The 14,943-nt window shown below is 38.1% G+C and overlaps 1 protein-coding gene across 1 annotated transcript in view; it reads left to right on the top strand.

The window, feature by feature from the left end:
- Positions 1-854: 854 nt before the first annotated feature.
- Positions 855-14,943, top strand: part of PIK3C2G (phosphatidylinositol-4-phosphate 3-kinase catalytic subunit type 2 gamma) — a gene marked incomplete at both ends in the record, with an annotated part of 201,175 nt that continues 187,086 nt past the window's right edge. Inside the window, 4 exons of the mRNA XM_082311225.1 lie at positions 855-1,514; positions 6,745-6,827; positions 10,356-10,513; positions 13,905-14,016. Coding sequence (XP_082167351.1) covers positions 855-1,514; positions 6,745-6,827; positions 10,356-10,513; positions 13,905-14,016 — 1,013 coding nt within the window. The remainder of the gene's footprint in view (positions 1,515-6,744; positions 6,828-10,355; positions 10,514-13,904; positions 14,017-14,943) is intronic.

Here is a 14,943-nt window from a genome sequence, read left to right as displayed (position 1 = left end):
GCCCAGAATAGATTTTCGGTTTAGAAATAAGCTCTCCTCCTAAAAAAAGATACCCTCATGCCTATGACAGCAGTCTCCAGGACATGCTGCCCATCTGAACCATAGGGCTACTTGGCACATGCCAAAGTCATATCAGGAAGTTTCCTAGTAACAGCACGAATGATGGTGAGCTTCTGCAGAAGTTCATGCCCTTGCCTGTTAATTTACTGAAAAAGATGCAACCTCAGGCTTTGAAGAGATATCTGTTTTGAAAAACAAAGAAACAAAAAAGGCTGAAATTTATTTGTTTGTATTTGCTTTCCTTTATATGTGCCATATCCAAGGTTTTGGGGTGTAGTGTTTTGAATATTAATTGGACATCCATGTCTTCTATGTTCTTTGACTTAACTTTTCTTCACCTGATTACACTAGGATAAAAAGCAGTAGAATATGAAGAAATTTGATGCACAAAAAAAGGGGAAGATGTGAATGAAACTCATATTAACGGTCACTTTAACAGTAAGCTTTCCTACCTGCTTGTTTTAGATTCCTGCATTGTATGCTATACAAGTGTAAAATAATAGAAATAATATGGAGATTTTCTTTAATATTTGTCAGAATTAGTATTTTAGTATTTAGCTCTGTTGTTTCAGGCATCCTGTTGCTATTATGTAGGAGTTTAGAGAAAGCTCTAAAGCAAAAAAAGACCAAAGAAGTGTACTGCTTTCATTATACTAGATATTTTTGGGTTTAACTTTTATTCTGTGCTTGATTTCAGTGGGTATGTAGCTCCAGTTCTGAACTGTACTCTCTTGACCTTGGAACTATTGTAAGACTTCCCTGAGGATTAATAAGACCAAAGAGAAGAATCAGCCATGGCATACTTTGGGATGGTGCCCTTCTCACACAATGAATTTCATGAAGGACAGGCTGAGGGTCAAGCATCTTACCCAATGTACCATTCTGGTTCTGCTGGAGAGGTCTGTCTAGGATTCGATCGAATAGCTGATGAAGTCAACAATGAATTTTTTTTTTATGGTTCGTCACATTCACATCATCATGAAGAAATTTTTTTCCCATCAGACGTCTTTGGTCTGAATGTGCCTGACCAGCAGTTTTGTGGTCAGCCTCTAGTTGCTTATGGTGAACTTCACCCTGGAAATCCTTTCCCTTACTGGCAACAAGGCACAGTGTCACCAATGGTTGGCTTCAGATCTTCTTTACTATCTGATTACAGAAACTTCTCTCTGGTGGATCCCTACCCCTGCAGTCAAGAGAGAGAAATATATGGAAGGAATAGTATAACTCCAGTCACAAATGTGTTTGATCCAAATGGGGAAAGAGGCAACACAAATCTGAGTTTTCAGATAGGCTTTGACAATGTAGACGCTCAAGGTCCTGTTTTTTTAGACAACTATCCATTTGAACAAGAAGTGAGAGATGAAAGTGGAAATGGGGAAGCTTGTTTAACTGACACTTCCAGAAGTTTCGGCGTAGGACCTACCTGGCCCAGCAGCTCTGGGCATGAGAGAGAGGTATTTATATTTTCTCATATTAACAGTGCTTGAAGTTCTTTATTCTTGTTTGTGTCCTTGCACTTTGTGTATTCACTAACGCTGATGCAACATGAGTTAGAAGCACTTGATTTAAAGACCTGATGAAAAAGAAAACATTTATGCCTTGGGGGAAGCAAAAGCTTTTGCTCCTGTAGAGAGTTTTTGTCACGTGTCTTACGATTCAGCTGGCCAAAAGCAACTGTGAGACTTCTTATTGACTTCTTATTTGCTCTTTACTACTTCCAAAGATAGATATGCAGGAAAGTGTCAGGTATATTTTCCAATAATTGTGTAACTTGATTTCTTGGCAGTCAAAATTTCCCACAGTATTTTTGTATCTTTACAAGGAGGATGCCCTCAAACAAACAGTACATGATTAGTTAAGAGATTTGTATACAGTATGAAAACCTCCTAGCATCCTCTTCCTTTGATTCTAAGATCACAAGAGAACCCAGCAGATCATAAAAAAATGACTTCTGAAGGGAAGTTGCCTACTCTGGCTAGCTAATGAGGATTTTATAGTGGCAGAATCTGTGTCCTACCTGTTTCATGTTTTAACCAACTTATATTTAAAATGCCAACACATTTCTGCAATGTACCTATTAAAAAAGACTTAATTTTAAAGTACTAGGGCCAGTTCCTCACCTAGTAAAAAATGAAGTATCTCCATTGACTCTAATGGAAACTTGCCATTTTACACCAGAAGAGAATCTAGATTATGGTCTAGAATGCTCCAGTAGGCTCAATTTATGGATCATTGAACCATACAACTACCATAGAGGGATAAGTACAGAAATCTAGAGTAAGATGTGTTTGAAAGAGATAAGATAACAAATCTGTATGGTCTGATATGAAACCTGAGATTCAAAATAACAATACATTATACTGAATCTGTTTTTCTGGAATCTGTTTTTCTGTTGAGCCAGATTATTGTCTCTGTGTCTAGTTTGGCTGGCATGTCCTGATCCTGAGGGATGAGACACACCATGTCCTGCCTTCACCATGCACTAATATATATGCACATATATATATATACATACACATATATATATATAAAAAACACTATATATATATATGTAACTATTTTCTAAAAATAAAGGTATTTACTATACTGTGGAAACTGGATCCTATGACATACACTCTGTCTTTAGCTGTCTACTTGAAGCAAATACTTTATCTTTTTTTCCTCCTTCCATCAGGTGTTCATAGCTCCATTCATGGCTTTGCTGTTTTTAATAATGATGTCATATGGGACTCCTGTGACTCTCTCTGATGTTATATCTCTCTTCATTTTTCTTCTTTCAAAATCCTCGCATAGAGAAGGAAAAAGAAAATGATAAATCCTCCCTTTCCTCTAGTCCTTGTTAACATTCTGAATCATTATAGGAATCCTGAAATAGCCTACAGAATACCTCTGCACCATGAATATTAAAAGACAGTTTAGGTTCACCTTCTGCTTTTAACTCCCAGTGATCACATCATAAAGCAGAGGAGATAAGACACTTGATTGACTTGTTTCTGTGTCTGTGAATAGGGAGAACTATAGAAGTAAACATATGCAGTAGCAGACAGATGGGAAGGCAGGGGGTGGAGTATATCTGAGGACAGGAACTCTTAAGACTAATCCTGGGCATCACATTTTGGAAGTTCAGTGATGAATACAAAAGAGGATGGAATGAACAGGTGGAGAGACAAAAGGTTGTTCTTGTTTTTTACTTATGAGAGGAAAGCTAAAGCATGCTGACATCATGATGAAAAGAACAAGCCTTCTCATGAGAAAAGTACAAAATAGTGGGATACAAATGAGCAGGAGGAGATTAAATTGTGGTATGGGAAGAAGAGGTGCTAGAGGAAGCAGGCATATAAGAACAGGCACAAACGCTTCTGTGACGGAGGAGGAGAGAATTATAGGGGAGGGAAGAGAAGAGAAGAGTGAGTCAAGGGCGACTACAATCGAATGTGTGGGAGGATTTGATTAAGTTGGGGAAGTATTCAAGCTGTTTAGCTAGAAGAAGAAGAAATGGGAGAGAGGAGAGAATTGATTTGTAGCAGAAAAATCAGTGTGGTCACAGGAATTCCTTCAGGGAGAAACAGCCATGTCAGGATAGAGAGAGAGACAAGGCAAGGGGCTGGCAACTGAACCTTGAGATGGTAAGAAAGGGAAAATAAGAATGAAATAAAGTTGAGAGAGGGAAGGGTAAAAAAAGCCTGCGAAGAAGTAACTCATTGCTACTGGGCTGGCAGTTTTGGAAAAGATAAGAAGGGCTGCGGGGTGACAGGGCTGATGCTGAGTAAGACTGTCCGAACGGTTGCAAAAGTGGAGCATCACAGAAAAAGAAAGAGAATGAGCACAGATTGGATTGGTGAGGTCCAGGGAAGGTAAATGATGCATCTGAGTAGTAGGAGATGAGAACCAGGACTGCAGACAGAATGAAATGGAAAGGACACTGAAACATGGAGATTAGCATTGAGATAGGTCATAGGTATGCAAGATGAAATATTCACATTGCTGAAATCATACTGTCATTCTGATCCTTAGCTCCTGGATGCAGTTGTATGGCCCTAGGCTTTATTTAATGCGTGCTAATCAAAATATGTCCAATGTAATAAAGGAAATGTTAATTTTCTCTGGTCTTGTCATCACCAAGTCAGATGTTCAAAAATACTAAAGAAACTGTCTTCATAACATCCCTGTGAAAAGAGATTTTATTTTCTCCATACTAGAGAGAAAACTGAAATACAACCTAAAAAGTATCCAATAGATTTGGCTGCTCCATCTCTGATATTTAGGATCTAGTGTTTTCAGAATAACTAACAAGACTCACTTCTTTACCCAAGTCCAATCATCAGACTAAACTTCATGAATTCAGTTTGGGTGCTCCAGAAATGAGAAATACACAATTAGTGTTCATATTTGGGAAGGATGGCTCAAGTGACTTGATTAGCATAATGTGAGAAGTCTGTGGATGCAAAAAGATAGATTCCAGTCATCCAGCGATGCACTCTGTTACTTTATCCCTGTTGTCATCAGTTCTCTCCTTACACAATTCTCTGTCTCATTCACTGCAGACTTTCAGATATTTGCAACGAGTGGAGACTGGGGTCCTATCAAAAAATAATGTGTGATCATGTAATTAATATCTTACCTTTATATGCAATGGGAAGAAGTTAAAGTTTCTGGACACCTGAAAAGAGAAATGACAAAACTAAATCTCTCATCCACATGATTCACCAATGGAGTTGGAACTATACATCTACTACATACACCTTTGCCACCAGAACTAATTTGAGTGAGTTAGCAATGATATATTCATTCCCTCTGTGTAGACTATTACCAGTCTACACAGGATGCATGTTTGCCATTATCATTCACTTGGAAATGCTGCCAGCAAAGGTGCAGAGAGGCAGAGGACTCCTGTGTTGCTTTTGGCTCCTGCAGAAGAGGGTCTGGATCCCAGCTTTGTCTGTCAAGCTGCTTTTTGCCATCCTTTAGTAATTATTTCATCACGTTCTTCTTCAAGCCATGAACTTTAGGATCCATACCCAGGTTCTCGTAGCCAATCATCCTTTCCCAGTCTTGGCCCTCTCCTTGCTTAATTTCTCTCTGTTCCTCTTTCCTCAGTTCCCAAATGTGGTTTTGCTCTTTTAATGTCTTCAGTCCCATTCAATGTCGTGTCCCAGCCTCACCTTTTCTTACCTGTGGCCTAGTTTTCTTAGCTTTTAATTTATCCACTTTCTCTCTTTTTCTATGCACTTTTTCCAGGGCACTGTACCTGCTCTGTAATGGCAGAACTGCAAGTGGAAAAGGAGCCTTTTTGTGTTGCTGGAAGCAGCAGGTGTCCAGCCTTCCCTCCTGTGGGAGTGTCCATCCACTGCTCCTGTAGGGTAGTCTTAAGTTGTCCCTCCTTTGCAGCACAGGGCTTGGGTGGTCCTTAGCTCTGTAGAGTTCCTGTCAATCTCCTGTTCCTCCTTCTGGCTGCTCACCTCCTCCTGCAGCTCCTTCACCAGCAGCTTGACATTGCAGCCAGAGTACAGCTCCCACCAGTGAGGCCATTGCCATCCCCAGCCCCAGGGAGAGGCACCAGACAAGCCCTGCAGCCAGAGACCTGGGCTACAGCTTCCTTCCTCTGGAGATCTGTGTGGGTGAAAGTCTCTGCTGTCCACAGGGGCAGTTTCTGCACCTCATGAAGAAGACTGTGCCATGTGGCATGTCACCACCATCGCTGTGTAGCCTTCAGTGCAGGTTCTGGACTCCCTTTGCACCTCTGCTGCAATGACTGCTGTACTTTTACCTGCCTGCTGTGCTCTTAGAGCTGTGCTCCTGCTCCTGGCTCTACAGCTCACCCACAAACACAGCAATGTCTCTCTGAGCTTGTTCCAGCTTGAATTCCTCTATCTGGAATGTAGGGGTACACAACATCCCAGATGCAAACTTCCTAGAGCCTTGTCAATACATCTTTTTGTAAAACTGTCTACACTGATGTGTGATCAGGAACATTTGGTGGTTTTTTTGTTTTTTTTTTTTTTACATGTCTCTATGTATAACAGTAGAATGGGCTTGCAGATATAATAATATTAAGCTCTTTCCTGGAAGTAATGTTCTGAATGAGGAGTACTACGGCAAACAGACAAGGGGGTGCTTGGACCCAAAATAGTGGCTCCGACTTGTTCTCTCCACATTTGGAGAAAGCATCTAAGGATTTTTCATGTTCAACAGAGTACACCAGCTTCCTGTTATCCGTCTTATGGACTTACCTGACAGGTTTATGGAGTTTGAAGGGATACTGAGCTTCCTTCCAGGGCAGAAAGAGAGAAAATAAGGATTAAAACTCACTTGCAGCATAAGCTTCGTTTTGTCCCCTCTCCCTTTTGTAAACTAAGCATACATCTTCTGCATTTAGAGTTATCTGTGCTCTGATACTAGGTGAATTTTGTCTGGAATTCCTCATATTCTGCATGGAGGGGAAAAAATGTTAAACCCAGGGTAGCGGATGCTTTGTGACTTTGTTTTTTCTCTGAAAGCATTTAGAGTGCAGTCAAAATGGGGTTATTTGTGCTTATTTGGAGCTCCATCAAGTCAGTGGAGGGATGATAAGGTATAAAAGTTAGTTTTCATAGAATCAAACGCAAGGTTAGCCTTACAGTCCTGCTTCTGTTGTATCTAAATAACTGAGCTCTGTTTCTTCTGGTGTCATTTTGGTATTTTTAGGCTACAGGTTGGTCTATGCACCTGGTTGAAGCAAATCAAGGAAGTAATGAAAACACAGTTGCTTTTTGCAATGCAGTGCAGAAGTAAGTAATGAAAAAATTTTATTCAGCCAACTATGACATTTCACTTAGTTATATTAATTGAATTGGTTATCCCTGCGTTCCTGAACAGTGCCGTAATTCCAGTATCTACTTAAATGTGGAAATACTCTTAATTTTTGTTTAAAGATTAAAATCCACAAAGCGTGTTAATTCCAAAAATATTTTCTCCCTTAGTTGTCCCCTTTATCAGTGATAAGTACATTTAACTCTTCAGTGTTGATGCTTTATAGTGCGTGAAACTTAAGATCCATTTTCTGCCATTGTCTTGGACAATATTAGTGCCTGTGTAGCTCGGAGCAGGAAAAAAGAATTGGAGGAACTGACTGACTGAGAGCAGAATTACTACATATTGTCATGATGAAAAGTGAGACTTAGCAAGCAACAAAAACTCCTTTAGTTATTGTTTACCGTTACAGCTAATAGCGTGGCTTAATGAGATAGAACTTTTTTTACTTAATCTTCAGAAAAAGAAATTGTGTTGAAATCCAAGAGCACTAAGAAATACTGTTTTTAGACCATCTGTGCAGATTCATTTTGCTTTGTAGATATTCACTGATCACACTATGAAGTTGTTAGCACAAATGCATGCTTTTTCCCTGAGAAAAGTAGTTGGAAAATGGAATGCTGCTTTTTTTTTTTTAATTAGACTTTAATGAATTGACTGTATTCAAGGTCAGCCAAGCCTGCTTCTCTTAAAAAAAAAAAAAAAAAAAAATCCAGTTTGATGTTGCCCTAAAAATTAACAGTGAATATATTATATATTCATATGTGGTGGATGGTCAGCTTCAAAACATACTCATTCACATGAGTCTGTTTTCTTTTTTCCGCAGTTCATCAGTCTGAACCCCAACACAATTCTACTAACATCAAATGCATGAAGGCACTTTTGACATCGCAGGCTTTCCTCTCAGATATACAGATTTTTTTAATGTCCAAACATTCTACATTTAACTTTGTGCTCTAATTATATGAAAAGCTTTCTATTGATTTTTTTTTTTTTTTTTTGTGAAAAAATGAGTTTATTTACAGGGCTAAAAGGATTAATAGAATTAAGCCATTCCTGTTTTGCAGTAACTTGTTTAGTGTGCATCACTAGCAAATAGTCTTAAAAAGAAAATAAGAACAACCTTTGTTTTTCTTCTATCAAATAAATGGGAAAGCATTCTTAGGACAAGATGTCACAGCAAACAAGAGACAAAAAATGTCATCAATTTGCAAATAACTAACATATTCAGTCTTGCCAAATGAGCATCCTTCCAGTCCCCAAAGAATCTCAATAACTGGCAGTTTTATACATCAGAGGCAAGATGTATAATTTAAACTTTGTGTCATGCAGACTTGCACCTCCAGCACGTAGCTCAAATAGAAACCCATCATGTTTTTCTGTAGGTAATATTTGTACAGGTAGCAATCTATAATTGAAACATTTCATTGTACACAACTGTAAAGCAGTTTTCAAAATCCCTTTATCAGGTTACTTCTACAATTATGGACATAACTACAGTAAATGTTCATCCATGGGTGGCTTCAGAATACATCCTAAAGCGACTTTGATACCAGAAGATGCCAAGCTGATGGTCTCAGGGTTCAAGGCTGCAAAATGCAGAGTTCCTTCACTCCTACTGACTTCAAGGGTGTGCTCTGCACTGCAGAGAAATACATAGCATTATGAAATGCTGTGAAAGAGCAAATCCCTATAAATGTTAGTACTTTCTGCATACACTGAGTTGTTGCAGCACAGAAAGCAAGTAGCACAAGATTTTCTTCATGTAGTACTTGTGTAGTACTTCCGTTATGCCTTGGAAGACCTAACCGTTCAAAATTTTGCCATGGGCATGTTTTGCCCAGCTGCTCAAGCCAGAAATCCTTTAATCACTTGAAAACAATAGATGGTCATAAATGAGCAATGCTTTCTGGAACTGAATGCGTTTTTATCTCAAAAGCATAAAATGTAAATTTCTGTCCCTACATTCTCCTAAAATATAGATGGTGTGGAGGTAGGGAAGGAGGTGAAGTTCGCTTAGTTTTGAAATGACCACCAGTAAGTTGAGGAGATGATTTGTGCCCTGTGTGTGTACATAGCCCATTAATTTGATGCTGGAGGAAAGGGTAGTGAAGTTTCCAGTCTTATTCAGTCCTTGGCCTTCTTACAGAAATAGGTTACAAGAGTGAATTGGGTGATAGGGGAAAGCTTTATGTGTACCTTGCTCACAAAGAAAATAGACTGACATCAGCTACATAGGTCACCAAAGCAGCCTCTGTAGTATAATAATTTTTTACTATGAATATAAATCTATCTCGTACTGGAGGTATTGTCAAGCCTCATTTTCTCCTGCCCCACTGAAACATCATGCTGCCTGGCTTTTCATTATAAGAAACAGTCTGCTTCATTGGATTATTAATTTTGGAAGCCTAGGCTTTTGTTACTTCTCATGCTATAGAAATACATGGTATAAAAGAGCAGTTCATACTGTTGTTTAAGAGACTTGGGCAGCAGCCTTAAGGCAGGAGGTAACATAGTAATGAAGAACTTTATGTGAGAGAACTATGGCTCAAAATACACTGTAATCAGAAATGGTATAAAGCGCTGCCAACTCAGAAGCTACCAAATGCTTCTTGAACTAACAAATAAAAAAGAATGCAGTATCGTTGGTATGGGATGCTTGAGTTTAGCTACTAAAATATTTAAGGCAATTAGTGAAATGTAAAGCTTCAGCTGGTACAATATGTACCCTTACCTGCAGCTGCAAAGTGTATTTGCTTAAAAAGCAAGTTTAATCTCAGCTGACAGACATAATACCTGTGGCCAGTGTTCATTAGGAAATGGTACCTCAGAAGGAATTCATTCTTGCAAGTCTTTGGTAATTGGAAGGAGGAGGGACAATATATTTTATAGGTAATGGTATATCAGAGGGACTCAATGACTGTAACAGTTATTGCTCTCTACAGACATTTGCATAAATACCCAGGGGTTTAGTAATGAGGATTTCAGACTGGATTCTAGAGCACTGTGAAAATAGGGACTTCTTAAGATTTTGCATAGAAAGCATGTTCCTGTATTCATTTTGACCAGCTGTCCTTGTCGCAGCTGTCTGTGCACGTGCTCTTGGTTAGTTTTATGTTAGAACTCTGTTATTTAAGCACATATTTGAGCACTCTCATTTCTACTGTGCTCAGTGTAGGCTGAAGTCTGTGTTTAAACTCCTTTTGGCTTCACTGAGGTCAAGCTAAGCAGCTATTCTGTGAAGTTCATGAAGATTTTAATGATGGTTTTCCTATTAAGTAAAAGATGTAGTTATATGTACACTGTCTGATATGTAATTATCTTACCAATGCATGAAAACAAAGTTTGAGTTTCTACCATTTTCCCCCTCTGTTTGCACAAAATTTTATTCCTAACAGCTCTCTATGTACTATTGTTATAGGTATCTTGTAGAATTTTTGTTTTGTTCTTATAAGGCAGCTGAAATGCATACCTATTTAGACATAATTTAATCATGTTCTTTTCAGAATAAGAAATGCCTATCCTGCTTTTGACTTGAAGACAAACACTGGGAAAATCTGGAGTGTTGCAACAAGGTTCCCAGACCATATCCTTGGTGAATCAAAGTTCAGAATCAGCGTTTGGACAGATTCTTCACCATATCCTCTGCTTCTTACGCAACAGGGTAAGTGATTGAGGTGTCCATATCCTTCCACAATTCAATTCCATGGAGATGATAACAAAATGCATTTGTTATCTGGAAAGATACTTGGATGGGTCTTAAGTGCATACTTTGTCAAACATGTTCAGCATATTTGCTGGCAAATTAAAATCACATTAAATGTTAAACTTTGCTAATGTGTAGATCCCTACTTTCTTTAGTCACAACTAGGACCAGTTCTGACAGTCTGAAAATGGGCCAACATTCAGACTTTGATTCAGAGGGAATTTAAGCTTCTGCCTAATTTAAAGTGTAGGGGTAGTCCGCATATAGTTGTGGAACTTCTCATAGCCTTGACACTGTTTCTGAATCCAAGACTTAAGAGTCTGCAGTTGCTAAGACTCCTCTGCATCCGAGGTCATGTACAGGTCAGGGAAAGTGCATTTTGGTCGAAAGTGAAATGAGAAATTCCAACTGGGTATAAGGAAAAGGACAATAATTAAGAATTGGAGCAGTTTACCCACAGAGGTTGTGAAGTCTCCACCCTTGAAGGTTTTTAAGATCTTACAGGACAAAACCCTGAACAAGCTGATCTGAATTCAGTGTTGACCCTCCTTTGGGGAGGAGGCTGGACGTAGATGGACCTACTGATATCCTTCCCAACCTGAATTATTCTGTCACTAGCGACCGTGGGAAGCTGCCACTGCTCCAGTGTATCCTGTATATGTGGTGAATGGCAGAATATTTGATTCCAGCTCTGGTAATTTTTACCACTTAAGCCACAAAGCAAAAATGAAATACATTTAAAGTAATTTTTTCCTTCCTTTCTTCCTGTGATACTTCATTAAGTGATAGACTTTTTTATGAATCTTTTCTTCAGTTGTCAAGGAATTATTTGGCTGTAACAGGCTGAGTATTAGTTTGTTTGATGGGTTGAAAGCTGAAAATCTAAAGCTCTACAGAATGTCAGTCAGCATATATTAAAAAATATATCTTCAGAAATACAGTAGCCAAGACTTGCACATTTATTCATATGGGTTTGGTTACTTGTATTGGGAGCAGCTACATATTTATTGGAAAGCCTGGCAAAGTAGTAGGGTGAATCATCTTGAATCAATATTTTGTGGATTCCATGAAACAAAGGGCTGAAGATCTCTGGACACTCGGACCAGAAGGTAGTATTTCGAGCACTTCTATCAGCTAGGCAAGGGTTTCCTGTAATGCAGAAGTCTGAACTACCAACAAATATTTTATCATATAGCATTGTTTACCTTACAGATTGTTCAATTTTCGGTCTGCATGACTTTATTTACAAAAATGCTTTAGGAGGCCCAGCTAAAACTGAAGGGGATATAAGAAACAGTGCCTATCAAAAACTTGCTTACAGGCTAAATAAACAATAAGATACATTCAAAGTGGGGAGGCAGGGAGGGAGTACACTTTTTTGCCCCATCTAATATAAAGAGCATAAAGAATTGTTCAGTCATGCAAAAACATTTGCAGAACAAGGAAAGAAAAATGGATCTGTGGAGTGAAAATGAATGATACTAGCAAGTTTCAGGTTTGTTTTTTTTTCAATGAGTGACCTGATAAAGTGCATGTTACAATTTTAATTCAAGATTCTGTACCGTTCTCCATTTTCTGGTGTGCAAATAAGCACTGCATTTTACATGTTAAACCAGCTATGAGGAGTTGCTTAAAATAGTGAGTTGTCAAAGGGCTAGACATGTAAAACTAGTATGACAGGTAGAAAATGTTTAATAAAAGTGCTTCTGAGCAAAAGAAAAATGGCTTTGCAACAAAAAAGAAAATTTTCAGAAGGAACTTTTGAATCCATTGACACATTTGGTTTTCCCTGAGGAAAACCAAACCAAACCAAAACCCGAGCTATCTATGGTAATCAACTCTGTTTTATTTCAGCTTTGCTTTTGTCACAGCCCCCACCCCTAAAAAAAGGTCAGCTGTCCTCTGAAGTTTTTTTCAGTATCACGTTCCCTTAAACTTCCCTGCAAAAAAAATTTTGCATTTCTATGTTTGTTCTAAAATAATAGCATAGCAACTCTGGACCAGATTTGCCAGTATGAATTGGCTGCTCTGGGCAACTAGGTAATTCAGAACACCATTAAACCCAATGAAATTTGTTGGTTAGGCTTTGTTTGAACCAGTTGTCTGAACCTGGAGCAGTGTAAATTAGTCAACATACAAATCTGGGTTACATGTTTAGTTTCTGGGGATCTGTATTTAACTGTAGGTAGTTTCCATTTTTTATATCACAAAGTTCACTTAAAACCTTGTAGTAAGAGCTCTTAACAGATGCTAACTTTGAAGCAATAAAGAAATACCATGAATAAAAAACTGAAACGAAAATCTACTTTGGTTTTTCTGTTATCAGTTACAGACAATGAGATTGCCTGAGAATTACGGAGGAAGTCCAGACTTTATTTTGCATTGTAAAACCATGTCAGTACATTATATGAAAACTTTTCACTAAAGAGTCAGATATTTTTTTCCACTAAAAAGAAGTATATCAGACTTGAAGCATCAGTGGTGGTGAGATATGCCTTGCATGCCTGTAATGACCAACCTTATCAGACATGTTTGCAATTTGACTGCCAGATTATGTGGCTGTTCTTTTCCATTTTTTTTGGCAGTTCTAAAATGGACAGAGAGGAAGTGTATTGGCAGGTTTGGAAAATGGCTTAAAAAGCTGAAGTAGCGCTGGAGAAAATCCTCAAAATGCTAGAATATTTCTGAACAGCAGATTGTGCAAACTGACATAGAGCTTCTTAATTTATATGCATCATATGTAGTAATATAATAGTATATTATATCCTATATATTATTATAATGTCACTATACATAATATTAAATAATATTAATATATTACATATATATTATATATAATATATCTATATAAAAGGCATATAAGCATTAAGTTACTTGGTTATGGCTAAAAAGGTGTGCACAGCAGAAACAATAGCAAGTAAAACTCTGGAGTCTTCTTGTGTCATGAGCAGCAACAGAGTCAACTTCTGCATCAAGCCATGTTTGCACATGGGAAATGTACCAAGATATTCATCAGGAAGAAAAAAAAAAAAACAAAACCAAACCCTACTATTTGTCTCTTCCTTTCTGCTTGGGAAAGTTGCTCAGCTCTTCGTTCCAGCTACCTAACAAATTGCTGATTTCCTCTAAATGAACATAGATTCTGTGACTTGTTGCAGAATATTTGAAGCAAAATTAAAAAAAAAAAAAAAAGAAAATCAGGTGTGGCTTGATCTAATTCCTCTTGATGGAGCTAGTCTGCAGCAATAGTTAGGAATCACAAAGAAATTCTTATTTTCTTTGCTCAAGTATCTAGCCTGGAATTCTCTAGAAAGCTACTATTAATTTTTCTTGCTATCTTTATTTACAGCTGGCTGTATTACTCATGACTTAATTGTAGAGATTCTCCGTTGCACAAATAGATACTCAGTTCAGGAGGAATGCCTTCTAAGTGTTTGTGGGTCTGATGAATTCTTACAAAAGTAAGTATCTCATTAAGAGATGGTATTGAGTATGTATTGTGTAATATAAGCTGTGCATTTAATGCACCCTTCTTACGTGCCATGTAAACAGAACCATTGGGAGAATTAAGAGTATTATGTTCTAAACACTTAATGTATAGTTTCTGAAACTTCCATAACACACAGTACTTATGTTCTACAGAAATGATGGTGTGCTCTAGTGCAAGGATTGAGATCCTGGCTCCTTCATATAAGCTTTCTGCAGCCTTGAATAATTTGTTTCGCTCCATTGTCATTCTGGTCTTTCTCATTCACAATACAAGGATGCTGCTACTTCCACTGTCCCATGGGATTCTTATAAGCATGAGGGGATATGCATATCCTCAAAGGGGGAAATTGCCAAAGAGAGGAGAAACAGTATTATGCAGCTGCATAGCAGGTGATTTTTCTTCATATCCAGTTGCAACAGTAGTAAAGCAAATGAAGTCAGCACTTTGCTGAAGAAAAACACATTATACATACAAACAGGTCTTTCTGAATGTATACAATTAAGGAAGTAAATGCTCTGATTAACATTCATTCCAGTAAACTATTGCGGTGGTTGAAAGCACTACCGGACTCAGCTAGTTGTTTCTTGCCCTCTGGCAGATTAAATTCAGCTGTCAGCAAAAGTGAGCAGATTTTGTGTTGAAGCAGCTAAAGTGTAGGCTCTTGTCAGCTGTGCTGTAGGGACGGTGACTTTCAGCAAAAGGGGAGAAGCTGGCACTTCTCTGTGGTAACATGTTAAGCTGGCACTGCAGGAATCACAGGTCATCTGTTAGAGGCGTAAAAAGTGTTAGATAAAATAGTATATATCTATAATTGAACAGGAAATTTTTAGAAGCAGTCATATTTGCAGTATAGTGTAAAGATTACCTGAAGTAGCTCAAAGCAAGTCAGCTTGATTAA

This window comes from Platalea leucorodia, assembly GCF_965183815.1.
Source record: "Platalea leucorodia genome assembly, chromosome: 4".
Lineage (NCBI taxonomy): Eukaryota > Metazoa > Chordata > Aves > Pelecaniformes > Threskiornithidae > Platalea > Platalea leucorodia.
The sequence above is the reverse complement of the archived record's forward strand: the minus strand, read 5'-3'. Positions and strand labels throughout refer to the sequence as shown.